Below are 27053 nucleotides of genomic sequence, written 5' to 3'. Positions count from 1 at the left end.
TCTGCTCACTATTTCTTCTTAAAACATTTTCCAAAGCAGTAAAGGAAAAGGGCACCTTTTCCCCTTACCCAATTTGTGATGGCAGTCTGCCCTGCAAGGTGCTAGAAACACCTACTGAATGTTGGGGGGGCTTTGCTTTATTTACACTGCCGCTCAGAAGCAGCATTCCTTCACAGTTGCAAAGGTGAAGAAATGGAAGCCTAGAAATGGACCTAACAAAGTTAAACCAGGAACCTTCTGGCAAAATACTGTGAAAAATGCATGGAGTTACAGGCAGTGAGTTCAGTATCAGAACTCTTTTCTCCAGTCATGACAGTGACGATTTTTTTCTAATAGCACAGACAACTAAGAGTTTTTAACACTTTATCACCACTTTTTTTTTTTTTTTGTAACCCCACTTCAGTATTTTTCCTCCTCTCCCCTTTCAAAGCAGATGCTTCTGGTTAAAGTTTTCAGCAGTCACTATCTGGAGATAGCCAGGTTCAAATTTAGGCAGAGGCTTTTCTTTTTTGCATTCTGACAGAAGAGAAGGCTTTATCTGGGTAATACTGAAACACACATACACAGATTTGCCATGGAAAAAACCCCTCACATTTATTTGATTAAACAAAAATAAAATAAACTGCATAGGAACATTTTAAAGTCCAGAGAGACACTGACTTTGTTTTAAGGCTGCCAGTAGCTGATACATTGTCTCCTTGCTACATCCTTCAGCCTTCCCTATGGACCACAAAGATACATTCAGAAACCTCCATTAACACAAGGGTTCTAACAGTTTTGCTCACTTATTCTACATAAAAGTTTGCACATAACCTGTCATGCTTTCTTTTCTGCAATACTCAACATCTGTCAACTAAAAATTATGTCACTTTTTGTCCAAGTGGAAATGTGATGCTTGTTTGCAGCATAGCAGTTCTTGCCACAGCCTGTCTCATTTTCAATTAGATACAAAAGCTCTGAGAAGGTCATTAAAAGCAGAGCACTGTCTGTTCTCCTGAGATATTTTATTATTAGGAGAGCAGCATGATTAATCTACTAAGGCAGAAAAAAATCCAACTGCAACAAAGGAGGAAACTACAAAACCAAATCAACTCAAGACATCCAGCGTCCAAGGACTGACGAAATCATCCCGGATTCCAATGCAATCCTGCACCAAGGCAATGCTTCTTATAAATAAGCAGGGAAAATTTTGTAAGATGGGGCCATACATCTACAGTCAATTAAATAAGGGGAGAAAAATGCACGTTTTACATTGTTTTCACATGGATGAGCTTTACTTTGTTCAAGGCTTCCAATTTCTATTTGAGTTAAATCACAGGCGTGTGTTCGACACCCTCACTACTGCAACAAACTGTGCAGGAACCAAGCAGTGCATGACAGGTAATGCACAGTACAAACAAGAGTCACATACATAAGAAACCCCCACCAACTCAGGTGACTACGCAAACCTTACAAACTAGTTAAAAACTTCTTAGTCATATTAGGAAAAAAAACCTAAAACCAAAACCCAGAAACAGACATCTCTCCCTCTGAAGGAAAAACTACTACATTGTCTGAAAAGTACTCTACAAACCTATAAAAGGACTTTTTTTTTAACTAGTCTGGTAGTTCAAAAGGAAGTTACTTAACTACATCAGTACACAGACACTTAACATTCAGTCAGTAAGGCTCTACAAAAAGAGCTTAACAAATTATCTACCTGAGTTTGTAAGTTGATACAATCATTAATAGAAGGTCTAAGACCATGCAGGTACACAAAGCATTTTTAGAACCATTACTGGTTGAACAATGATGGAAAAAGATGCCAGTCTGGCTCGTTAACCCGTAAGATCACTTAGAGACATCAATGTATATTTTCCACCACAACATTTACCAAACCCAGCACAGCCTATTGTTATTAGGGTACCCTGTGCCCACTTAGCCACCCCTTAATATGAACTGGGGAGGAAAAAGGATTCCCCCCCCTCAGTTGAGTAGTCTGAAAATGTACTTCTGCAACTCTACTCCACAGGTAAAACACAGGGTATGTTCCACATCACTACTAAAGTTGCATAAACCCCCAAGACAGTGGTTTTAAACTGCCTCTCCTGAGTATGTTTGAACTTAAACTGCCCTCCTGGAATAGGAACTTGGTTGCTTTGTCATGGTGGAAAAAATCCCATTGAGTCAAGAAAGCTAATACAATCACCAAAGTCAATTAAAAAAAAAAAAATCAGGATCTTATTCCCTTCAAGCATTTGGTATAGCATTGTGTTTACAGCAATCGTAACACCAGTCTTTCCAAGCAGGACACATCGGTAGGCATGCGTAAGTTTTTCTCTTGTAGAGAGAAGACCTAAAGGTCTTACGGGCATAGGAACACTGCAAATGAACATGAAGTATGTCATGTCAGCTAGTAGTGTCATAATACTGAACAAAAGTTTACGCTTCCATGCCTCATAGTGAAACCAGAACAAACTTGGAAGTGTTTCGGGTCTCAGTCCAGTTTGCCTGAACATTTGGTTTTATTTACAGATTCTCTAGCAAGGGCAGCTTAATATCTCCATAGGCAGGCAGCAAAAACAAAAGCAAACACAAAAGCAAGCAGTCACCACATAGTACACACTTAGCATCTCCATTTTAATTAAAATGCTTTTCCAATAGGCAGGATGAATCCTTCCCCCAGGCAGATTATCAACTCAAACCTGTCAGATGCTAAATTGAGGTAGATGATTTACTTCTGCTAAGTGAGGTAGAACTTCAAACAAAAGATAGTGGCATCTCTAGTTGTGCATTTTGTACCACAGCAAACTGGGTTTCAAACTCCCAAGGACTCAAAGACCAAAGGTACAATATTTGTCTAACTCAAGTACCAGTGTTCCTTTTTTATACAGTTCCAAACTGTTTGTTAAATATATCTACTTTTAAATACCCTATTACCTTTTGGCACCATTTGGCTTACACTCCTTTAAAAAATAAACAAAACTTTGGCACAGTATTTTTTTAACCTAGAACTGAACAATGAAATCTTATGATCAAAGTTATGGCAAGATGAGCCTATAAACCTTCTCTCTTCAGAAATTAATTTTGGTTTAACTGTAACATAAACAGACTGGGCCCACTTTCCTGCAATTCCAAGGGAATGCCACATCCAAGTGCCTCGTTCTTTCTTCCAGCTTGATTATGTCTGGCCCCAACACATATTAGTTTTCAGGTACTGCCTTCCTTCCCTTGCTTTCTTTAAACGTTTAAGGTTTATGGGCTTCCTTAAATAAGTTATATTTAAAAGGTACTAAATAAAAAGGAGTGAGTTATCTGAAGGACCTGTGTTATCGAGTACTGAATCGGCTTCAGTTTGCTACTGAAGTTCCTGCTTAAATAATTCTGAGAAAGGACAAGATTGCTCCTAGGCTGAACACCCAAACCAGCCATACTGACTGCTGATAACATTTTGTCAAACAAAAGGTTTACCTAGAGCCACTGGTTTAACCTGGCATAGTGAAAATCCTTTGGGAGTTCTAGCAGACAGCTCTGTCACCCACATTTGCTGTTCCCCAACGCAGAGGCACATGCTCACTTCAACCTTTCTCCAGGCTATTTCCCCTAGCTAAGAAGGTTACTCTGAATGCTTATTTGGTTTGCAATCCAGTTTCCAAGCCTTGCTTTTCCTTTCTGCATGTATGTTATGATACTTGGGCATTAACCTGAGAACATGCATGGAAAAGCACAGCAAGATTTGAATCTCATTTAAGTCCATTACTTTTTAAAGGCCCCTATGGGGCAGCTGATGTTGGCATTGTATATTAGCACTGCTTCTTTTCATTGCATATAAACCACTCCATTTTATAAGCTACACTACCACTTTTCAATGAGACCAAGTGTGCTTAGCACTATCTATGACAAAGATAAGAAATTCTTTTTGGGTAGCTAAATAGTAGTGTTTTTAAAACGAAAAAGCTCCTCAATACATGAGGTCAAACACTTGAGGTTCAGTTTGCAAGCAAATCCCACTGAGTTAAATAGACAGCAACTTATAAAGAGTTCAAGTCACTTCTCTTCCTGACTGACCTGGACTGGGGGTTTGTGCGATGGCTCCATACAAATCAGCAAAGGGCAACTTGTCTGCCACCTACGCTGTGCAGGCTGGAGAGGGGCAAAGGGTTCCTCCAGTCCAACACAATCCCGACTGCACACTTCTTCTTTTAATGTCTGGAAAAACAACTCCCTTCTAGCCCCAGAAAAGGGTGAACCTGACAGTCATTAAAGCACAGGAGCATTTCTAGGACACTCCAACACTGTCAGCCACTCTGGTCAAAGTATTAAGAGACCTGGCATTTTCATTAAGACATGATAGGATAAATGTGAGGACACTGCAAACTATACATTAAAGCTTTTTTAACCAGTTTTCTTTGGTATTTAGATCTTGAAGGGTATTAGTTTTCAAAGCCCATGTTGCTGAATTCTTGGGCTGAATAATACAAGACAAACATGGACATCTGTCACAGCTGTAGGCCACCCCCAGGAAGGGAGGCATGTTCACAAGCAGAACTTGCAAAAGTTGATGGTAAACTAGCTTTCTCTCATACACATATTTTGAGTGGCCACAGAAATTTAATGACAGACATCCACAAAAAACATCATCCTTTAAAGACTGTTTTTAAACCATGCCATCCTAAAATTAAGCCTAACTGAAACACACTGCTTTGAAGAGTTTGTTTCCCTGAGGCTTTGGCTGAAAGGCAGCACAGTTGTTTTATCTCATTTAATTTAGGTGTTTTTCCTCACCCTTCTTTAGAAAGGTTTTGCCATCTCATTAATCTTTGTCTCCTTCTGGTCCTTTAGTTTAAACCTCCTCTAAAGTGGCAGCTATATCTGTCTGCACACGTCATCAGTATTTCTACAAAACCCAGAAAGTTAATGCTCCTTGGAGGGAAAAGCAGCAAGAAGGAAAGTGCACCTTGTGATTCTCACAAACTTGTAAAGAGCCTTTCAATCTCAGGTCACTTTTGTGCAGGGTGGCTGGCAGAGATGAACCCTTTCCTTGGAGGATGGTTAAGGCTCTTCAGACTTTTTGACAATGACCATGTTTATGTTTCAGAGATCTCTTGCAAACAGTAAGGTGAATCCTGTGGCATTTCCAAGCCTTAAAGAGTACTGATACAAGAGTTTTTCCACTGCAGAGAGAAAGAAGAGCCCTCTGTTCCCTACTTTAATGATTCTTGTTTGCCAACAACAGAAGGTGAAGCTACACATCTGTAGAGGTCGTATCTGCATTAACAGCTAAACTGGAATGCAAGAAATTGAAGAATAAAACCAAATCCTTCCAGGGACTCAAAGTCACATTTTGCTGAAGAGATCTCTATCTTCCCCAAAGGTTTCTGCTTTTCACAAAACGCGTTTTTACATCCCCAAAAGGGCAAACTTTCCATGCCTCCAAGCTTTTAAGGATCATATACGTGGATTTTACACAGAATTCTTTGGTACTGCCCTGGGAAAAAAGCAGCAAAGTTTCATCTTGATGCAGTTTGCCCTTACGCTGGTACTGATAACTCTTCACTTGGATCTGTAGCAAGAAATCCTGTAGCAGGGAGCTACAGGCCCACCCTAAAAGCTACAGTAGACATTCCTAAATTCTTCAGTCCAGCTCTTTGGGGAAGCCAGAATAAAAAAAAAAAAAATATATATATTTTTGTCACTGATAGAGTTATTGCAATCCTCTTTAAACAACAACAACAAAAAACCTCGATCAGCTGACTTCTCCAAAACACACCCTGAATCTCCAAAGCTGTGCTTATTTCTTACTTTTGGAAAAAGGTACCACTTCTGTTCTAACAAATTCAAATGTTATTTCCCTTAAAGTCTCTCTCTATGGGGAGGGGTAAAAAAAGCTAGTAATTTCAAAGAAAGTAAATCAAAAGGGTTTTGATTTTCCCTGTTTCAATGCTCCTTGTAACCTCTTGTTACCCAGATTAGGTGCACTGATAAGAAACACTAACTTTTTTAAAACTAATTTAGCTTTCAGGTGAAAAGGAATAAAAAGAAATACTCAATGACAGAATACATTAAAGGAAGCCTTGCTTTTTATCTAACCTTTACAACAACAGCACTAAGTCACTAAAATGAACAATTTGGTTTAAACTTAAAGAATTTTTGTGCATTTTCATCAGCTTCACTTTGTGCTGTTATATTACTGTCTTTCAGAAAAAAATATACAGAAATGCCAAAAAGATGCAAACTTGCTCTTCCCGGCGAGTGAATCGCGCTCACTTTCACAAAACGTTCAAAGTCATCTGGGAACAAGATGCTGTGCTCACCAGTAAATCAAACACACTGAGGTATAAAAAGGAGAACAGGAAAAAGTTCTCTGCTGCAGCAGCAATTCAAAAAAAAAAAAAAAAACCCAACAAAACAAAAGTTCCGCCCTCCCATATCCCCACCCACAGAACTGCAGTATGGTCAAGAAAAACAAATTCTCTACAAACACCTACTACCATTTTCTCCACTTAAAAACTTACATAGCGCCTTTTTTGGCTTAGTCTAACAGAACTCACCACACAAACCACCTAATGTGCACAGCAACACTTGTTTGTGCATGAAACCCCATTGGGGGGAAAAGAGGTAAAATGTTCTGAACTATGAGTGTGTGGGGATGGGGAGAGGGCGAGAAACTGGGGAGGGAAAGGAGGACGATGAGGTAGATAGAATTCATTTTTACAGGCTCACTCCCTGCAGAAAAGATAAGTACATTCATCTGTAAAAAAATTAAAGATGAGGTAGGTTTGAATTAACGTTGTATTTTTCATTTTCTCTTAGAAGAATTTCCCTGAGACAGTTTCTTCCTAATTCAAACACAGATTAGAAGACGAGAATTCGATTGTTTCCAAAGTCGACCACAACAATCATGCCATCAGGGGTGACAGCTATACCTGAAGGACGGTCCATCTGACCAAAGCCGCTTCCCTGAGTGCCAAACTTGCATAAAAAGCTACCATTTGACTCGAATATCTGCACCCGGTGGTTTCTGGAGTCGGCCACGATGATGCGCCCTTCTTGATCCACCGCCACTCCCTGCGGGCGCAGGAACTGGCCATTCCCGGTGCCCTCCGAGCCCAGAAAGCGTGCTGACTGGCAATCTGGATGGATGACCAGAAGGCGATGGTTGTTGAAGTCTGTCACTACCAAGTGGCCCTCGTGATTGAAAGTCACACCTCTGGGGGAATCAAAGTGCTTCCAGAGTGCCCCTTCGAAGCCATACTTGTTAAGGAACACGCCGTCGGGCCCAAACAGCTGAACGCGATGGTTCCTCGTGTCAGAGACCAGAATCTTGCCCTCTGTGTTGACGGCCACATCCCACGGGTAATTGAATTGCCCGTTCTTCGTTCCTTTCTCCCCAAACTTCAGAATGAACTGCCCCTCAAATGTGAAGATCTGGATGCGATGATTGTCCTTGTCAGCCACAACGATCCTACGCGAAACGTCACAGGCCACGCCGGCAGGGCGATCGAACTGTCCTGGCCGGCAGCCCAGCGTGCCAAACTTGTGATGGAAGGTCCCACACGGCTTGAACACCTGGATGCGGTTATTACTGCGGTCGGCAACAATGATGTAGCCTTCTTTGTCGACGCTGACCCCCCAGGGGCGGCAAAGCTTGCCGTCGCTGTCTCCCTCGCTGCCAAAGGAGAGCCCCGGCAGCCCAATGCCTATGTAGCTGCGCCCAGACTTCACCACCACTTTGAAGGGGCTGTTCTCAATGTGTTGGTTGCACATCATCACGGACACCAAGTGCTCTCCCTCGAGCTGTGGACGGTAGCTGACCAGGTAGGTCCCATTCTGCTGATCGCTGACATCTGCCCCGAAAAGGTTTCCATCTGGGCCCATCACCACTGCAGAGATCATGTCGCCTCCTGAAAGGCGAGGCTCACCATCGTGGTCGTAGCCGATCACGGTGAAAGAGGCCACTTTGCCCTGCAGCGCACGCTTGAGACCTTCCCCAGTGGCTTTGGTCAGAGGAGCAAAAGCCCCACTGCTGACAAAGCCCATTGATTTAATGGCCATATACAATGCCTGGTCAGGGGGAGTGAACATGATCCTGTCGTCTTCCTGTGGTTGGAGAAGGCCTCTCACATTCTTCAGCTCCTGCACCTGAGCCAGCATGCGGTCCCGAGCCAGAAGAATATCCATGGTACGACCCTCCTCCAGGACCTGCTGAACAGCACTAATGGTGTTATCCAGCTTGTTTAGGTTCTGACGTAACTTTTCAACTTGCAAGTAGAGTGACTTAGCCTTGACTTGACGAATCTTTTCCACCTTGCAGGGGACAAGGGAGAGAGAAAAGCACATTTACATTAGGAAAGACAGCCCACACCACAGACATTACCTAGTGTCACCCTTCTACATAAAAACAGCTGACCAGGTGTTAGATCACGTTGACACCGCTGCAGAACAAACCTCCAAAAGCCACAATGTAGACAAGTAGAAATGAGGAAAAGTAATTCATTATCCAAATTCAGGATTATTACTATTTCCTACTCTCCACGCAAAACCATACATTCTTATCCTGCAGATCTGCTGCAGAGTGCCAGTTGAAAGGGAGAGTCACTTGCTTACTAATAAATATTTGCTTCCTCAAATGCTATTCTGTTTTCTAGTTGCAAGGTATTTGACAGATCAACTGAAAGCACATCTCATTTAGCCCCCAGGGAGAACAGAGGTTACCACAGGCTCTCAAGAAGGAGCAGAGGCTGAGGCTTCGCTAACCAGAATTGAGACCAACCTCAGAAAGTGGACTATTATCACACAGAGTTGAGGCTCAGAGTCGGCATCAGCTAACACATGTGGGCTCCTGTCATTCCCCTGCCTGCCAGCAATGTTTTCATCCGACTAGCAATACCAGACATTTATCTCCAGGGATTTTCAGGGTCCTAATATTTTAATATTTTCTTGTAAATACTGGCAGTCATACTGAGCTCATGCTCTACAACAGGATGCTTTGTAAATGTCACTTCAAATGACACAGAAGGTTGCTGCCAGTCCCTGTTTGGGGGACTGAAGTTTGTGCAAAAACGATTGGCTTGTAACTCCTTTATATAAGCCTCTGTTTATCTTTACTTGTGAAAAACCACTTTGGACCATCTGGCAGAGACACCTGCTTTGTGAAACTAATGAAATGTATTTGCTTTTTTGTTGCAAAAATACATTTCCTGATGTCTGAATACCTACTTGGCTGCAGAACAATACCTGAAATGTATTTTAATGAAGGAAGACTCAATGTCTGAAGACTCCTTGGCTATGCACTGTCTAGATAACATATGTACAAGCATACTATTTCCTTTAAAGCTCAGGCATGCAGGTTTTACCAAACTATTTAAAAAAAAAAAATTAGAGAGCCTTCCTCCAACAGATTTCCAAGACAAATTACTAATCTTAGGTCTCAGCTCAATCCTTAGAATCAGCTTTGGTATCCAAAATTGTTCATTAACACACTTGATACAAGGGCTTGGATAGCTTGTTTTGCTAGAATCATTTACCATCACCACCAAGTTTCCATCTTAAAATAATGTTTTATAACTTGAAGAAAACTTGCTATCAGTGCAGATATTACAATGAAGTGCATTTATACAACCTCTTGGGATAAAAATAGCTTAGGGGCAGCTCTTACTCCTCCTATACTAGGAATACCTCAAAAGAGAAAGCTGCCAAGCTTCTTGGAGAAGGTTAATAGTGGAAAGTGAACTTGTCTCCCTCAATACAAAACCTCAGAAAAAGCAGCATTAGAAGTACAGTAACTCTATAAAGTGTATTTTTAATCTTGCCACTGACACTTATAAGAAGAACTGCAGAAAAACAAAACTTCTCCTGTAGGGGATTAGTCTCACTGTAGCTAGAGCAGTTCCACACCATAAATCCTTACCAGATTAGCCATTTTGCTGACGAGAGATATTAAACCAGAAAATTACTGTTTCAGTTAATGTTGATGGAGAAGAGGGCAGAAATGCTTTAGCAGGATGACACTGCTTCTGGGCAGCATGTGCCTCATCAAGGACATGTACAAGCCGTCCTGCCTGGCCCCGCTAGTACAGGCAGCAGCCACACAGCACCTGGTTTCCAGCCACACTATCTGGTGTGACTGCCTATTACAGGAGCATTCTCAGTTTACTCATAAACCTCTCCCATCTTGACCACACGTTTTTTTGCTCCCCTTTAATAGTCCTAGCAATCATGTGGTCACAGGACAAGTCAGCTTGACTCACTTATCTAAGAGACCTAATCCTACAGCAGAGTGTTTCTGTTCAATTCTGCAAGTGGGACCCACAGGGCCTATCCAAGCTAATCTGTGCTAAACAAGCAGAGAAGAGCCACGACCACTAAGTTACCTTTCCAGAATAAGGAACTTGGCTGTTACTTCCTTTCCTCCTCTCAAAATACCACACATGCATCATGGCTGAAATTAGGCCATGAGCTTGGCATTGTGCAGATACTCTTGCTGGAAAGTATTCTTTTGTTATGCTAGTTTAAAAAAAAATAATCAGAGGGAAGACGCTACCTTGATTAAGAGTAAAGGTTTGTAGTTATGGGCACAATGAAAGTTAGTCTCACAGAATTTCTACTAGTCTTTTTTTTTAAAAAAAGGGCAACATACACAGCTTTGGTCCTGTCCTTTATGAGAAGTGGACTGGAAAACCCAAACACTATATACCTAATTCTACAGCAACATATTAAAGATGTTTTGAAGAGTTTCTTTAAACATGGTGTTTAAAGGGGATCTCCTCCCTGGCCAGCTGCTGAGCCAGCAGGGGGAGTGCCCACCTCATGTGTGGGGCTGCTCTGAGGATACAGCAGCCCCTACAAAAACCTCCAGCACAATATCAACCAGGGCCAGAACCCAGCACCCTGCTACCTACAGAAAAAATAATTCATGGTAAATTGTAGTGTTTCGATCCAGTTTTCCTTGGATATCAGATTCTGACCATATACTAGTTTAAGTACTTTTTCAGTTTGAAAAGGCACTTGTCAGCAGTACAAACCACAAATGTAAGGGTGCATACCTTCCAGAGCAGCTCACACTCCCGCTCTTCCAAGGCCTTCTTATGTCTAGTAGTCACGACTTTGACTTCAGACTGTACCACCTTCGCTTTCATCTCAACCTGCTCCGCCACAGCCTGGGCCTGTTCAATACTCAGCTGTGGAGAAAAAAAAAGACAAACACACTTAAGGCTCGACCAAACCAATTAAAAATGCATCAGAGGACTGCTGCTTACATTTCACTACACCTTCAAGGGAAGGCATAAAGTGACAACTCTTACTTTCTTATCAGGCCTTCATCTGTTTCATACACTGGAGCTTAAAGACTGACATTAGTTTTTAAATACATCTATTACATGGAGTTTACACCTTCAATGTATCATGCATGAACACCCTAGGACTAAATTCCCTGTGCAATTCCAGCAAGCAGCTAGTATGGTAAACAAGAGACTGGCACAGAAATTCATACTAATGTTTTACTACATATAGAGAACCTGGTTTGTCTACTCCCTCCAAACAGTTCAGACTCTCACTGTGTGATGGGTCTGCTTCCAGTAACAAATTACACTGTAGGGAACAGACTATGTTGTCTATGCATCTGAAATACCCCCAACAGAACGTGAAGTTAATCAATTTTAAAAGAAAAATCAAAGATCAGACAGTTATCGTTAAAGAGCAGTCATACAGTTGTTTACAACTCAGAGACCATTCTTTCTAGTGTAACCTCGCAATACTAGTATTTGAAAAACATTCTGTAGTAGTATTTTGCAAATATGCATAATGCACCTGAAAGGAATACATCTCTCTTCTCCTCTCAAATTAAGAACGGTTTCCTCAAAAAATCCTTCCCAAACTACTCGCAGTTTCATAGAATATTACAGAAAGAGGCATAAAATCAAATAAAAAAAAGCAGGCAAATCTTATCTTTTTCTTACACATCTGAGGAACTAGTCCATTTCATAACTGGGGGTAGACCTCAACCTGCCTTCTCACAGTTTCTGGCAGGCAAATTTGACTTAACATTTAAAGTTGACAAAAAATTAAAATCTCATTACACATTTAGCAAATGAAGGCAGAAATGGCCCCAGATTAAAGATTCGTAAGAGCCAGCAAACCTCAGGCCTAGCTGGAAGAGTCCACATGTAAGAATACTGTGCCTCTGTCAGCTCTGCTTTGCCATTCAAATACAGAACCTGCTTCTACTGCAGGGAAAAGGTATGCATTTCTTCCAAAACAGACCTGGATTCCCATCAAGTAGGGCAAAATCCCCTCATTCTCTTACAAAGAGAAAGATGCATCTCCCTGAGAAGTGTTGTGCTATCCAGTCATATTCCAGTTCTAACAAGGATGTCTGTGAAAGCATGAAAGTCTGGGTTACTTATTTGTGCTTTGTGTATAGCAGTACCCATTAGAACCAGGAGCTGTGTATATGCTTCCTTCATACCTTACAGATAAGAGCAATCCCAATTTCCCTCGTGATTCTCCACTAAAACCAGAGTCCACCTTTCAAGAACTCCACCATAGCAGGAGAGGTAGCAATTCCCCATGGATGCTGCAATCTTTCAACTTTAGGAACCAGTTATGGGTAGGGCAAGTAGCTAAACTCAATAGCACAAGGTTGTCCATCAACAATTTATGTCATCATCTGAATTTATTTTTACTTGCCCAAGTATCAACAGCTCAGATCAGTGAGAGATGCCCAAAACACTAAAGCTCTAATATTGTCCAGGATATTAGTAAAGCTTTGGTAAAATTCAGATGATTCTGGACTCTGCTCATTTAGGCTACAACAGCCTAGGAAGGATGACCAGCTGACCAAATATGCAGAGGTATGGGGGGGGGGGGGAATAGCAATAGACAAGTTATCTATATTTGAAGCAAAAGCAAAGAGCATTAAGTATAACTTTTGGGAGCCTACTTTACATGGAAATCCCTTGTTCACTTTGATTCCTGTAAGATGTCAGAGTTCCGCCACAAAAACTCACTCCTGCTGTTCTGCAGGCATTTCCTGTGTGGAACTTGTCTCAGAGAGGTCAACTTTTTAGGAAACATGCTAAGTAGCAGTGTTTCTTGTTCTGGTCAAACACCACAGAATCTTTTTAATAACTTCTTGTAAAGAAAAACTGCTTTTATGATGCACTCTCCTCATGGTATGTCATGATTTTTCCAGCGCTAGTGAATAAGATGGTCAACCAGTTCACATGCTTGGGAGATAGAAGGCAAGGCCTGTGTTTAAGCCAAGAATTGTGCTGAGTGATTGAATCTGAGATGGAGAACAACTGCTTTGTTTATTGCTGTTGGCCAATACAGTAAATCGCCTATTTGCAGCTGTGCCTATTCACTTGTGGTTTCTCAGGGTTCCAAAGACAGCCAATACCACCCCTCATTTTATTAGAGATGTCACCAGTGCCTTGTGTTTGTTAAAAACAAGTAGAACACTTTGCAATGTATCTTGTAAACCTTAGGGCTGAAAATGGTACTTCTAATTCCTCAGAGTAAAATTTAAGTAGCAACAGTGCTTATGCAGGTGATATGATATGGTTCCAGAGGGCCACAACACAAGGAAACTTTGCACATGGAGCTTCCAATGGAGCAGACAAAACTGTTCTCATGAAGGAAAGCAGTGTGGACATCCATTACTAGCTATTGCTACCAGCACATTTCAGTTTTGAGTAACAAGTGAAGGGCAAAGTTGTATTGGAATCCAGGCATCCTTTGCAAGCTCCCTTTAGGTGGGCACCTCCGTGAGATCCCCTTCATCTACACTTTATTGCCTGAGAGAAAAAGTAGTAATGATCTTACTACAGTGACACTGACACAGTTACTGATGCTACAACACAAATCTATGAATAAACCAACTGCAAGAGTCAGAAGAAGCAAAGTAGCATTGTAGAACTTGGCTGCACTTCTGGATGTCTGTCTGGGTTGGCCACAGAGGGGCCCAAATCAGGATTTGCCATTCTGTAGAATGGCAGTTTCAGTCAGTTTTCACACTTCCTGTCTGCTGTTGGACATTAGGAAATGGACCCTCAAGTTACAAAAAACTTCCTACAATTTCATGTTAAACATTCCCACGGAATATTTAGTGTTCTAGAAATATCGCTGCTCCAAGTTTTCACTACTGGTTCTTTAAATTAAAAATTACGATCGGAAACATATAACACTTCAGGAGAAAGAAAAAACTATTACAAAGCTTGTGTTCTGACAGACTACAAACAAGAACAGAGTGACTTTAAGGGTGCTGATGCTCTCACTTCATGGTTTCCACTGTCCAATACTCAAACTAAATCAGTACGTCCACAGTTATGTCCACACAGCACACAGTTATTTGAAGAGGTTAACTTAGGTCTCTGTTAATCCAGATGCTGAGCCATGATGATAGATTACATCAATTCAGTTCTGAAAATTATCCAGTTGAACAAACTACAGCCCAACATGCCACTGTACCAGCACCATGAGACATGTAAAGGCTGCTTTATAGTAACTGTATTGCAATGCTGGTTTGTGCGGACATTTTTGAAAAGGTCCCTAGGATTTTTTATTCCACCCCTCTGAAGAAGAGATGGATGCATAATTTCTCAGGCATTAATTCCTATATTTAAGTCTCCTATTTTAAGTTTTCCAACGAAGGTGCAAACACTGGAGAGAAAATTCAAACTTAAAAGCAAATTTTGTTTTCTTCTGAGGAATTCTTCAATATTTCAGGGGTGAATGGACCACAGGTATTGGCTAAAGAATCTTGACTATACACTTCCCTACATCACTAGGGAGGATTTACACTTCAAGGAATTTAAGACTAAGTTATCCCTGCTTAAGGGGGGGAAAAAGCCAAGATGCCTATTCATTAACAAACTCCTCTCCGGCTTTTAAAAGCACATTAAATAATAATAAAAAGAAAAAACAAAACAAAAACCAAACCACTCAAGGAAACCTTTTGGTATGTCTCAAGTTATCCCTCTTCCACCAAATGGAAGGTGTTCCAGCCATAAATGGTTTGTTTTCAGTTCCTTATGGTAACAAAAAGATACAATGGGTTTGTTTCACTAAGTTTCCAGTTACTTATCACTGTTTCAGAGCAGGATAAAACCAGGACATAACAGCAGCCTTCCTTCAGCACCAAGAACTGGATATAAATTTCCTAGCGTTCTTATACTAGAAAAATTAACTGGAAGATCCTACAGAGTATAGTTACAGTAAAGACACTAGTATTAACAAGTTTAGTAGTGCATTTGCAGTAATATTGGTGCAGATATAGCACAAATCACAGTAGCTGGACCAATTTACATGTTTCAGCCTAATAAGCATAAAACACTAAACCATTCTGAAAGTTCCCAACAAAGACAATTTTAAAAGAAGCTTTGATGGAGGGAGGGCTAGAGGCCAGGTGACCTCATGTCAGATACCACTAAACAATCATTTTGGTTTTTATGGCAAGAACAGACTTTTTGCCTACAGTTCTAGGCAGAACAATAGTTCGGACAGCGAAACACATCAAATTCATCTTCCCCAATAATCATCTGCTCATATGCTGCACTAAGGAACCCACTGAAATACAACACAAAACAATAACTAGAAGTACGAAGAAATTCAGCCTCTACTGATAAAAATCCCAGATTTAGAAAAGCACAATTGACTCCATTTTGTTTACAAAGTTTCATTTCAGATTCTCAAACCCGCAAACCTGACTTCAAAGCCACACACAAGGGGGCCTGAGCTAACTCAAAGTGACAACCCAAAACCGATCCCTTGCAGCACAGCGGTGCCATCCTTCTCAGGTATCGACCTCCCAGCAGCACAGATCCATATGGCAACCCACAGGGAAGCTTCCACTGAAGGGCAGAGGCTCAAGGCAACAGATCAGCTTCCTCTTGTGGCTGGCTGAGTTTCTTACAGTATCCCCTCGCCCCCCATAAAGGCGCTAATCTACTTCATACCACCTCCTCCACAATTTGGGAGGGAAGAGGCATTGCCTTAATGTCTGACCTGCCTTACCACCCGCTCCTAAGCTTTTCATGACAGTAGATAAGAGAGTAGCTCCCACTGTGTTCTGCACATGACCAGTCTCACTGGTCAGTGAGAAGCTTGCACTGTCAAACATCCCAGCAAAACCAATTATAGGCTCAGCTATAGAGGAATTTGTTTGTTTTCCAACAAAACCACTTTTAAGACAACTGAGATGAATAAATCAAATCTTATTGTAATATGTTCACCTGGAAAATTAACCCTAAATGGGAGTGAGCACTCAGTGCTTTACTGTTAGGCAAGTGCATTAGATTACACGCATACATACATACATATATACAGTTACACACGTATAGATGTATTTTAAGAACGTGACATTTTGAAGAAGCCATCTATCTTTCATCATAACAGATTTACGTTCAGTTTGTGACCTAGTCCTTGGAAAAAAATCTGAAAGAAGACAGCTAAGTGTGCACTTTCACGAGGTAAAACAAGGCAGCAGGACATGCTCCCCGCATAGAAAGGCAGCAAGCAGTCCTGATTCCTCCCACCTCATTAATCCAGTGTCAGCTTTGGCTTTCATATCATCCTATGAATCCATCTGAGTCTCTGAAAAGGCTGGAAAAGTATCCCAGCAAGGAGGATAGCTTTCCACTGAGATAAGAAAGAGGTCCTACAAGCAACTGAGTTGGGTGTTTCTGCTTCATTCCCTGGCACCATCACCAGTCCTTGTAGCACTACAACCAGGGGGCTGACCCAGCCAAAAATTAATCCCATGGAAAGGTTACCCATTCAGCTGGATCAGCTCACCACACAGGCACACAACCACAAATTCTTGTGTTAGGGACAGGTTTAGAAATGCATGATTCTGACCATCGTGGCACAGGAAAGCAGAGAAAGCTTTCCATTGCTACAGAATTTCACTGAGAAAAAAAAAGAGCAAGCCACTCGCTATCAAGGCTTGCTATTTCTTACAGAGGATTTCGACTCCTTTGAAAAGTGAGGTTTGGACTTTTCTGGAGTGACAGACTACATCAGGTTTCAGTGGATCAAGAGGCTGAAATGTATCCCAACTCACAGCAAATTTTTTAAGTCTGAAAAACAATCTTTCCTCCAAAGCCACAGGAAGAGTTTAAATAAACATTTCTTCCTAAAAGCCTTCAACTTTGGTTAACCAGATACTCTCCAGCCAGTTGACTCATGGCTTGATTTCCTCTCTCCTGCAACGCCCTTCAAATTCCACCTTTTCCCCTTTACTCTCAACTATCCCTCCTCATCCATCCTCAACATCTCATGTCAGGGGAGCTATCACTTTCAGAGCCTATTAAGAGTTTCTAGTACAGCATTAGGAATCAGTCAAACTAAGAAGTGTTACTACAACATATTACTTTTCAAGCCTCTTAGAGCTCCAGTCTGAGAGGAGCTCTAAAGTAATATGTTCCTCATATTACAGCTTGTACTGGCATTTAATTCTCTGTTGACTATTTCCATACTTTAAGAAAACCACACAAGCCAATTTCTTTTAATTTAGAGTCTAGTTAACTTTAGAGTTTGTTTCAAATTCATTTTGACATGCTGTCTTCCTCCTTAGGATAAACTTATAGCTTCACAGTCCTGTTGTCCCAACAAGGAAAGTTCTGCTTTATGTAAACTTGATGCAGTTTCATTGCATCAACCCTTTGAATTGGGCACCTTTGATTTTAAGTCATGTGCTCTTTTAGTTGCTGCTGATGTTGCTTCAGCAGTAGCTGTCTAGAACTGAACAATCTTCCCATTCCTGCATATGCACATACAGATTACCACCCCCTCAAATTTATAATCTGTTTGCTGACTACCCTTCTTCTTTACAGTGATCCAGATTAAAAAGACCACTAAACCAATAAAATAACTCAGCTCTTGAAAGCATGGTTCATTTTACAGATCTTTACAAGATGCCCATTTAACACTTCCAAGATAGCCTCTTCACCTGGATGGGCTGTGTAGTGAGACCAGGGCGAAACTGTACAAACTTAAATTCAGCAGAACTGCTTGTTCCAGTTACATGAACATAACCAGTACCATCACATTTTATCTGCCCCATCAATGCAATAATCAGCTCACCACAATGGCAGGAGCCTCCACCATAAAAGCCAGAAGAAAATGGGGAAGGACCTCACAAAGTAAACCCAGTAGGAAGGAAACCAGGCACAGGAGCATTCATGCAATACTAGCAGAGTGGTACTCAATGCTATCCCTGCTCGTTTTTACTCCAAGGCACAGTCCCTTCTTCAGTGATTTAGCCTCACCTGTTAGATGATTAAGAGCCCTGGAGGTCAAAAGTAATAATTTAATTACTAACAGACAAGCCCTTGTCTAGGACAGCCTGGAGAAGTTCAGAACGCTGCACCACTGCACTGAACTGATGATCTTTAAACTAGCATAATCCCTTTCTTCTTGCTCATTTTGGGGACGTGTGGGATATTTTGGGGACAGTATGGATACTGCTGGCGAGCCTTATGATTCAGATTAAAACAAATCTTGGAAGAAATTAAGTTTTGCAGGACTCTGCCTTAAGGTAGAGTTTTAAATTAACCACCCACCTGAAAAACTTGGTGTTTACTGTTCTGTTGTAACAAGTTAACATTGCAAGCTAAACTGAGACACCAACAACTGTTTACTATCTATACCATCAAGTATTATTTCATTCCACAGAGGTAAAGATTAATGAGCAAAGGGTTAGCTGCTCCTGTCCCATGGAACAAGTTTACTTCCCTCATCTACTAGAAAGCAGTGACTGGTGGACAGTGAGCTTTGGTCTATTTTAATTATTGTTTATACCATGCATGTGCCAGGAAAGCACACCTAATTCAGAAACTTAGTCTACTTCCTATCCATGACATTCTACAAACGTTTACTCAAAAAAATCTTATTAGTTAAAGCACATAAAACTGTTGAGTTTTGTTATATCCAGCTCAAGTTTAGAACATGAGATTCACAAAACTACAAGGCAGTAGATACGGAGTGAAGTTTCCCACTATGCTTTCCAGATCCAAAGTCTACCTATACAAATAAAATTACTGCTAGTATCATAGTAGTTACTGCTAGGTATTACTCAGCAAAAGTATCTACATGCCACTGCAGTTCAATTCCCTGTGTAAATTCCTTTTCTAGTTTGAAGCACTATACTACCCTCATTCCAGATATTTATATTTGCATTATTAAACATAGCTGAGGTAGAATAGAATAACAGGCATACTATACATCTGTGTGTGCAGAATAATCCTTGAACAGAGATAGCTCTAGGTGGTCTCTGCACATGCAGGTTAGAAATTTCACACTAATTCCAACAGCTGATTAGTATTTTGTATTTGGTGGCAACACTTAAGACATAACTAGTCAAAGGTAGTTAAAGTGCTAGATGCTGTACAGGCAGGAAAGATGCTAAAAAGAAGTCTTTGTGATAAAAACAAAACCAGGTTTGGCACCGCTACACAAGACCAGAGCTTTCTTCATAATGCTTCACACCCAAGTGCATTTGTACAGAGCTTCATATATATTGTGATTTACATGACAGGATTATGCTGCAAGAATGCAAAACTCATAACAGCACTTTATTTTCAGCTCCACCACCACTTCTGTCAGAGATCTGAGAAAACAGAAGGGGTGAGAAGACTGACAGCAGAAGCAGAGAGCTTTTTGCCTTGACACCTTGCCCTGTAACAGACAAGCTGGGGGGGAGGGGGGAGAAGGAGGGGGAAATAAAGTACTCAAGTTGGGAGTATCTTACTTGAATAGCCTGTCGTCCTTGCTGAGCATCTGCCAGGAGCTGAATGGTGAGAGTCCTGGAATCCTGTAGGGCATCTTGGAGGTAGATAAAGCTGTGACCCACATGTCGTCCCATGGTACATTCACGACATATGGGGACAGAACAGGTATCACAGTAGAAATGCAGTACCTTTAAGGAGAAAAAAAGAAATCTGTGTCATTATTTAATGAAGAATTAAAAAGAAAACAGAACCAGAATGTAAAAAAATCCAAAAGCTCGACTATAAAGGAGATGGTTAGAGGCAGTAGCAATAGGCAAAGACCTCACAATAGTTCCTCCACAGAGGAAGAGCTATCCTTCCCAGTAAACTCCAAATCATACCCTAACAGTTAGATGGAAGTATCCTTGTTTTCTTTGCAATACAATAGTAGGAAGAGTGTCCACAACAGCTCCTCTTAAGAGCGGAAGCCATCTGCCAACACTTGCAGATTGGAGATGCCATCTAAGGCAAGTTTCAGGTGAAGACTTTTCCTGCATAAACAAACACCACATTCTCTTAAGTGGGTCATTCAATAATCAATACACTGGAGAACCACAGCACCAGCACTCCCACTCCCCAATAAAGAGAAAACAAAATCATGCATGCAGAAAACCATCCTCTATGTTTTCAAAATATGCAAATCCCTTATGTCCAGGGCAGCAACAATATTAGGCAAAACTGCCCCCCTGCCACTCCCAACAGCAAAGCAAAAAACCTTTGCTATGATGGTGTTTCCATGCTAGTGATGCTTCAAGATGCTCGAGCTGGAAGAGACTGGAACCTTAGCATGCCCATCATTTGAATGCCACAGTGAACTGTGGGTAACCACTAATATCCCATTCTATTCACAAAGCATTTACAAACCCTACAGTCAAATCACAATGAAAGTCTTACACCAAGATGTTAGCCTAGGAAGCAGGATTCATTCATCAGCTGTAACTGTTTCCATTCCATCCAGTAGAGGGAAGTAGCACACAGAATTAGCATCTTCCATGGACATGTATTTTCTTACAGGGGAGCAGAAGCCAGCTGTATTGGTTTTTGTTTTCAAAAATCCAAATGAATGAGTACAACACTTCAACACGAGAAGGTTCTGTACTGAAGTCTTGCCCTTAACTACATACACTACTTTTCTCAACAGCATAATGTCAGAAAATCTAGATTATCGTGGAAGAGTACAATGTTACAAGGTTTTGTTCTGCAAACAACTTTTCCATCACCAGATATTTCAAGTCTACCTCACAGAAAGGAGCAAGAGCAGAACAAAGATTGGACATGTGTTTGATATGCCTGTCTTCTCCCAGCTGTCATCCAGCCACTCCCAATTCCAGCTAGCAGTTTGTGATATGGTGCATAACATCCCCCTTTCTGTTCTCCCTCAAAAGGAAGGGGAAGGACAGGACAGGTGATTCCCTTGGACTGCCTGTGCTGCATAAAGTGACATTTTAAGCTCCTGTAAGTGCAACAGCTGAAGTGGTATATGGATTAATTTCTCAAAGGGTTATGTGTGTGTTTGTGCACACACATTAGATTTTACTAAAACTCCTTGTTTTTCTTTAAGTTTTACTGTAGGGAAACTGAATGGACTTATGTTTTGCTTCTGTTCAAGTAGTAAACCCTCAAGCAGTAAGTATCTCAGAATCTGACTTTACCAAGTAAAAAGCTGCCTTGGCTCCAAAATGCATTGCTTAAATGCATCATCTTCCTCAACCAGAGGCCTCCTTGTCTTTATGTGGCAGTTGTCTAAATCTGTATACAATGTTCACTTGCACATGCAGTTCTGTAATTTTTCTGTTGAAATTACAGGGAACTTTTATTACATATGCCCGAATAACTCCACTTAGACAACTGAGAAGTTGAGAGAGAATGAAAACCAAGACAGGGTATCAAGTTAAAGTCATATGAATCTGATATACTTTAAAAACATACAGCAGGGATTTGGGGCCTCAGTCAAGTAGAGCAGCTGAAAGGAAAATGGTGACCATATGACAGAAGACCAGAAGCAAATCAAATCTGTTATTAGTCCTCCACAACAGTCAATACCAGAAGCAAAAGCTTGGTCACTCCTGCTGCAAGGAGTCACCCCAGGCACTCCTGCTGAAAGGTAACAGCATCCACTGGGACAAAGAAAAACCAAGTTTAAGCTGTTCATTTGCCTCTTGTCACCCACCAAAATGTGGTGGGAAACATCATTCTTAAATTTAGAATGAAGAGTGACAAGAGCCATAATCTCATTTCAGAAATATGTAGATTACATAGGACATGGCAGGGGAAGGTCTTGGGTAAATACTACAGAGCCATTGATAAAGCCTCACATTTGTTCCTTTGTAAAACAAAACCAGTAAAAACAACCTAGATTTAATCTAAGAGCAAAAGAGTTAACAGGCTTGGGCAAAAAGAAGCATACCGTGATGGATGGACCTCCATCATTACACTGTTACCTTAAACATATGCAAAAGCACAAATGTGTTACCCCTACTGCTCTCAGTGGGGTAGGGAGCTAGTCACCAGAAGAGAATTTAAAGTCAGCCAGCTTCAAGATGAACTAGCAACTCCTCAGAATCTCCTTTCTGCACACAAAGACTACAACAGAATCCCCAAACTTGGCAGAGGTACAAGGGCAATCTCACATACTTGTCAGGAGCATCCAACAGGCTGTACATCAGCTTTACCCAGCAAAGGGGGCACGCTCCCAGAGAATAAAACTGATAAGTCCCCAGATGTGCAGGGCACAACAGGGAGGGGGATTTGTGCCAGCTGAGCTAAGGGGTTTGGGCACAGCATCCAGCTTGCCTGTGCTTCCAACCACAACCAGGCATTTACTGTTAAGCTCAAGCCTGCTCACATCCCAGTCCCTAGGTCATGGCCACAAAGGTCACATACTGCTAGATTAAGTTTCTGTGCCTGTTTCTAAATGGGGGGAGGGGGAAGGGAAGAGGGAGGAGAGGAAGCCAAATCTCCCCCTTTACCCCCCACCCACCAAACAAGCAACTCCCTGTAAAAATCATACCAACAATATATGTAGGGCAATCCACAAATGTGTTCTCAGCTCAGATCTGATGCACGTACAGCGTACCTAAAATGTTGGCAGAGTTTCCCCTTCTTCCAATTTCAGCAATGTGAGAAGGCCACCCTACATTTCATTTGCACTGTTACTATAGCATCATCCTGCTCTTCCTATGCTCATTGTAAGACAAATAACAGGACTCATATTTAAGTGTGGATAGGCAGGAATAGTAGGAGGAAATGGAAGAGTAATACTAGGCCTTCCTTAGCAGACATCAACTTATAATACTCAGCTTTAAATAAAATAAAAAAAAAAATCCCCAAATACCCTAAAAAAAAAAAAAAAAACACCCAGAAAAGACAAACAAACAAACCCCACATAACAGTACTTCAGAGGAAAGTTCCCCCTTCCACATCTGAAGAGGCAAAGATGATACAAACCAAAAGATCTATCAAGCTGTAAATTAACTATCATCCTGTTAATTTCACTATTTACCCAAACATATGAAAAAATGGTTTATAAGCAAATACCTTCAAATAATGCTTGTTTTTTCAAACCATGCAAATGTTTTGATGGGCAGCAAGGAAAGAAAGGAGAAAGCAGAGACAGACTTCTCCTTTCAAAAAAATTAACAGTGTGAATTGCATTTCATGAACTCTTTCTTTCTGTGGTATAATTAAGTAATTAAGTAAAAATATAATTAAGATAAAAACCGCTGCCTTTCCAACACCCATTTTGTTAACGATCCAGTAAGGGGAAGAAGATTAATAAGCAAGTTAAGTAGCTTTTTTTTTTAAACTGCTCCACTACGTTAATTAGTATTTTAGAATTTCCAACAGAATTAAATGAAGATAGAAGTCAGAAGGAAGAGAGGACTAGTTTTAGAGATAGTTAAAAGTGATTTATTTTAAAATAAATCAGCTGTGGGTTGATTACTTCCCAAACAGGAAATATTTCCTGAATTGGTGGCATACAATTTTAGACACAAAACAATAAAGGGAGCCTACTTCAATTTAAACAGAATCAGTGAACCATGTTACAGGGCTATTCATCTTTTACAGCCACAGCAGCCCAAGAAATACAACAGCAAGGCCATAAATGTGATTGCTTCAGGAAAGGCTGTACAGTGCACCGTAAAAACATTTTACAACAGCAGGAATTCCTGGGTGTCGCTCTCCCCATTTTTTGGTCCATCTGCTTTCAAAGGGGGCAGGGGGATGGGCGGAGATGTTGTTAAACGTCCCCCGGGACTGCACAGCAATCAATCATCATCTGATGAATGGCCACTAAAGTTAAACCCTGACCCCACTCCACAATTCCCACACCAGCCCTTCTCTCCTTACTGTTGACCAGCTTCCAGCATGCCCCCCCACCTTCCAGCCCTCACCAAAATTTCCCAAATACCAAGCCCAGACAAAAGCAATGGAATGTAGTAGGCACCATGACAGAGGAGAATTCAGCAGAAACAGCATCTGAGGAGGCTTATCCTTAACCTGTGTTTAAATAAGTGTTCTTTCGGCAATACTCACAGTGCCCTTCTCCTCCCAGCTAGAAAACACTTAAATTCTCTCATTTTCAGAGCTTGCATGCAAGCAATCGACAGTAATGCATGGGGAATCTAGTCACGTAAAAAAACATTTGTTTCTGTCATGACTTTTCAGTGTCTTGCGAGGATTTTATTTAAGCCTACAGTGTTAAGAATTTGTGTAAGGCAACAACACATAAGGTCACATTACTTTTAAAATGCAAGTCTCATGCTCTAAAAAGCTACCCCATAATCTTAATCAACAATAAAAAAAAAGCCTACAGACAAAACAGTGGCCTCTTGGTTTCTACTTTTGGAAAAGTTTCAGTATGGCACTTGTAGGTTAACTTAGTTTTATTTTATGATTCCCCCCCAAAAAGAAGTCATACTTACCATAGCCAAGTTTTCCATTACTGAAGGTGTTTTATTATCAAGTTCCCTTGACAGTAACTCAAACACCAGTGGCTTTGTTAGGTAGTGTGTAAGGCTTAGATGACTGGGTTTAGTAAAAAGTAGTGTTCCAATGAATTTTGGTCCTACTTCCTTAGCACTTTGGGTGTTTTTTTGCTTCCCTCCCTGGAGAAAAAGCTGCTTCCCTGCATGCAGCAATTTTTTTTTTTCCCCTAACAGCATATAAATGAACCAGTCATCCTGGGCGGTGTAGAGTTTGGTACAGATAATTGTTGCAGGTTTAAGTGAAAATAGGTAATATTTTTACTCTGTAGGAAGCTGGTCCTTAGCTTTCACTTTAAATGGCAATTCGTGACAATTAGTTTGCTTCACACCACAATGAGAGTAGTATTTTAGGAACCTTAACTTCTGCACTGATATAACTCTTGAAATTTGAATGCTAAATATAAAGACTAAAGAGATGAACAAGTAATGTGATACACATCACAGCTACAGGCTGTTTCCCAGTATACCTGAAACATGTGGTATCCAGAGATACCTAAAACCCTCACATTTCTGTGTACCAGTTAGTGATCAAATTGCTCTTAGAACTTGTATTTTAACTTGATGCTCTGGTGTAGAAGAGACTGGCTTAACACCAATCTTCCTCATTGCATCCAGTGGTAATGGGAAACGGTATACCATCTCCAGAAGGTCTCCACAGCAGAAAAGAGAGTTACTTCTCAAATTCAGCTCAACATTCTAACAGAACTTCTACAAAAATACGGGCACCTCGAAGCACTACAGCCCTACACCACACAGGGTATGCAGCATGCACAGAAAGTTGTACCAAGCGGGAATAGTGAAACTAGTTTACTATTACCTTCCTTTGCCACTTGGATGAACAGAGATGGGTTTTGGTCCATTTAGAAGTTCAAGTGCAAGAGGATCATTCAGCCTTCCCATTAAATTCACCTTGATTTCCTTACCCCACCCAATAAAACAATAAAAGCCCAGCTAACAGATAAGTAAGACTGTTTGTAGGAAATAAAGCTGTAATTCCACATGCTTTTTTTCCTCACCATAACCCTTCCCTCCCCACATGCTCTAGTGAGTTCTGTTCCTTGTTTCTCAGCCACATAGGTATTTCTTGGCCCAGCAAACGAAGGGGAAGGAAGCTCACAAATAAACCCCAAATGTGAAACCACACACAGCTCAAGGCTGTCCTTTCACTTCACAGTTAAACTGACAGCTGCTCCACAGGGAAGCCCTATACTTCCCCTGCCTTGCTCCTCACCTCCCCTTTACTGCTCCTCCAGTCTCAGTGAATAGATTTGGGTATTTTTATAAACAGCAGAAAATTAATTTTTGAATAAACTATTTTTAATCAGCTGAGTCTGGGATTAGAAGTTCAGTAGGACCAGCACAAGGAAGGAGGAAGAACCCATAATTAAGGCCACAGAGACATTTGATGACAACTATCTGGTACTTTGCCAACCTCACAGCTGGAAATCAGTGTAAATCTTTCACTGATAGCATTTGTCTCATGTTCTAACTGGAAGAATAGTATCTAACTGGAGCTAAGTTAAATAGGCTGTTAAATCAAACAGACTACTATGCTCTTACAATTCTTAATTTTTACCTTCTTTAATCCTGCTGTGAGATCATGAATCCAGTAAAAACAGCTGCCTATTTTAGAGTGGTGACAAGATTGGGTCAGTCTAGGTTAAAAGCAAAGTTTTTTGAATGACACATAGTCCTATTAAGTTTAGAAGACCCAATAGGTATTAACAGTCAGCTGGACATGGAGCAGAGACCAAGTTGTCTTTGCCAAAGCAAACAGCATTTGCAAATTCAAATGGATTTGGGTTAGAAGTGACAATCAAGATCCACTTCACTCTGAAGGCCAAAACATCACTGGAATGGTGCGACAACAGGCTGCTAACTGGGGCTGGGAGACAGGAAGTCACACCACTGACAAAGGTGTTTTAAGGATCTGCTGGCTTCAGTCCACTATAGAATTGCACCCTCTGTGTTTTAAGTTAAAAATCTTGTAAATAAAAATTCATGTGATAACAGTAGCTCCTGGATATAGGCACCCACCTGGAATTGCAGCATCCCAAGTATTTCTCTCAGCAGCACCCCTGCACGCCTTGTTCATCCACTCTGAATATGGGGAGGGACCACCACAGCACTTGCCTGGCCCTTGCCCATCCCATCAGCTAACTTTCTAAAAGCTCTTGGGTACAAGGTAACTTGGTCATCTCATCTAATACCTCAGAGATTCCAGTTACTAATGAACCGGAATGGACATCTCGAATACAATTTAACTCATTGGCCCAATTCTTCCTAAACAGGGATAAGCAAGCCTTAATTTTCTTCT

General features: G+C 41.0%; 1 protein-coding gene across 3 annotated transcripts in view; it reads right to left on the bottom strand.

Moving 5' to 3' along the window:
* Positions 1-530: 530 nt before the first annotated feature.
* The window catches only part of TRIM71 (tripartite motif containing 71), a 61824-nt gene continuing 35301 nt past the window's right edge, over positions 531-27053 (bottom strand). For all 3 annotated transcript variants that reach the window (XM_051788973.1, XM_051788972.1, XM_051788974.1), the window contains exons 3-5: positions 19730-19897; positions 11025-11159; positions 531-8286 (exon numbers count right to left, since the gene is read on the bottom strand). In XM_051788973.1, the coding sequence (XP_051644933.1) occupies positions 6835-8286; positions 11025-11159; positions 19730-19897 (1755 nt within the window). In that variant the 3' untranslated portion in view covers positions 531-6834. The remainder of the gene's footprint in view (positions 8287-11024; positions 11160-19729; positions 19898-27053) is intronic.

This window comes from Manacus candei, unplaced genomic scaffold, assembly GCF_025592945.1.
Source record: "Manacus candei isolate 608988 ecotype Guabito, Panama unplaced genomic scaffold, ASM2559294v1 h1tg000026l, whole genome shotgun sequence".
Classification (NCBI taxonomy): Eukaryota; Metazoa; Chordata; class Aves; order Passeriformes; family Pipridae; genus Manacus; species Manacus candei.
The sequence above is the reverse complement of the archived record's forward strand: the minus strand, read 5'-3'. Positions and strand labels throughout refer to the sequence as shown.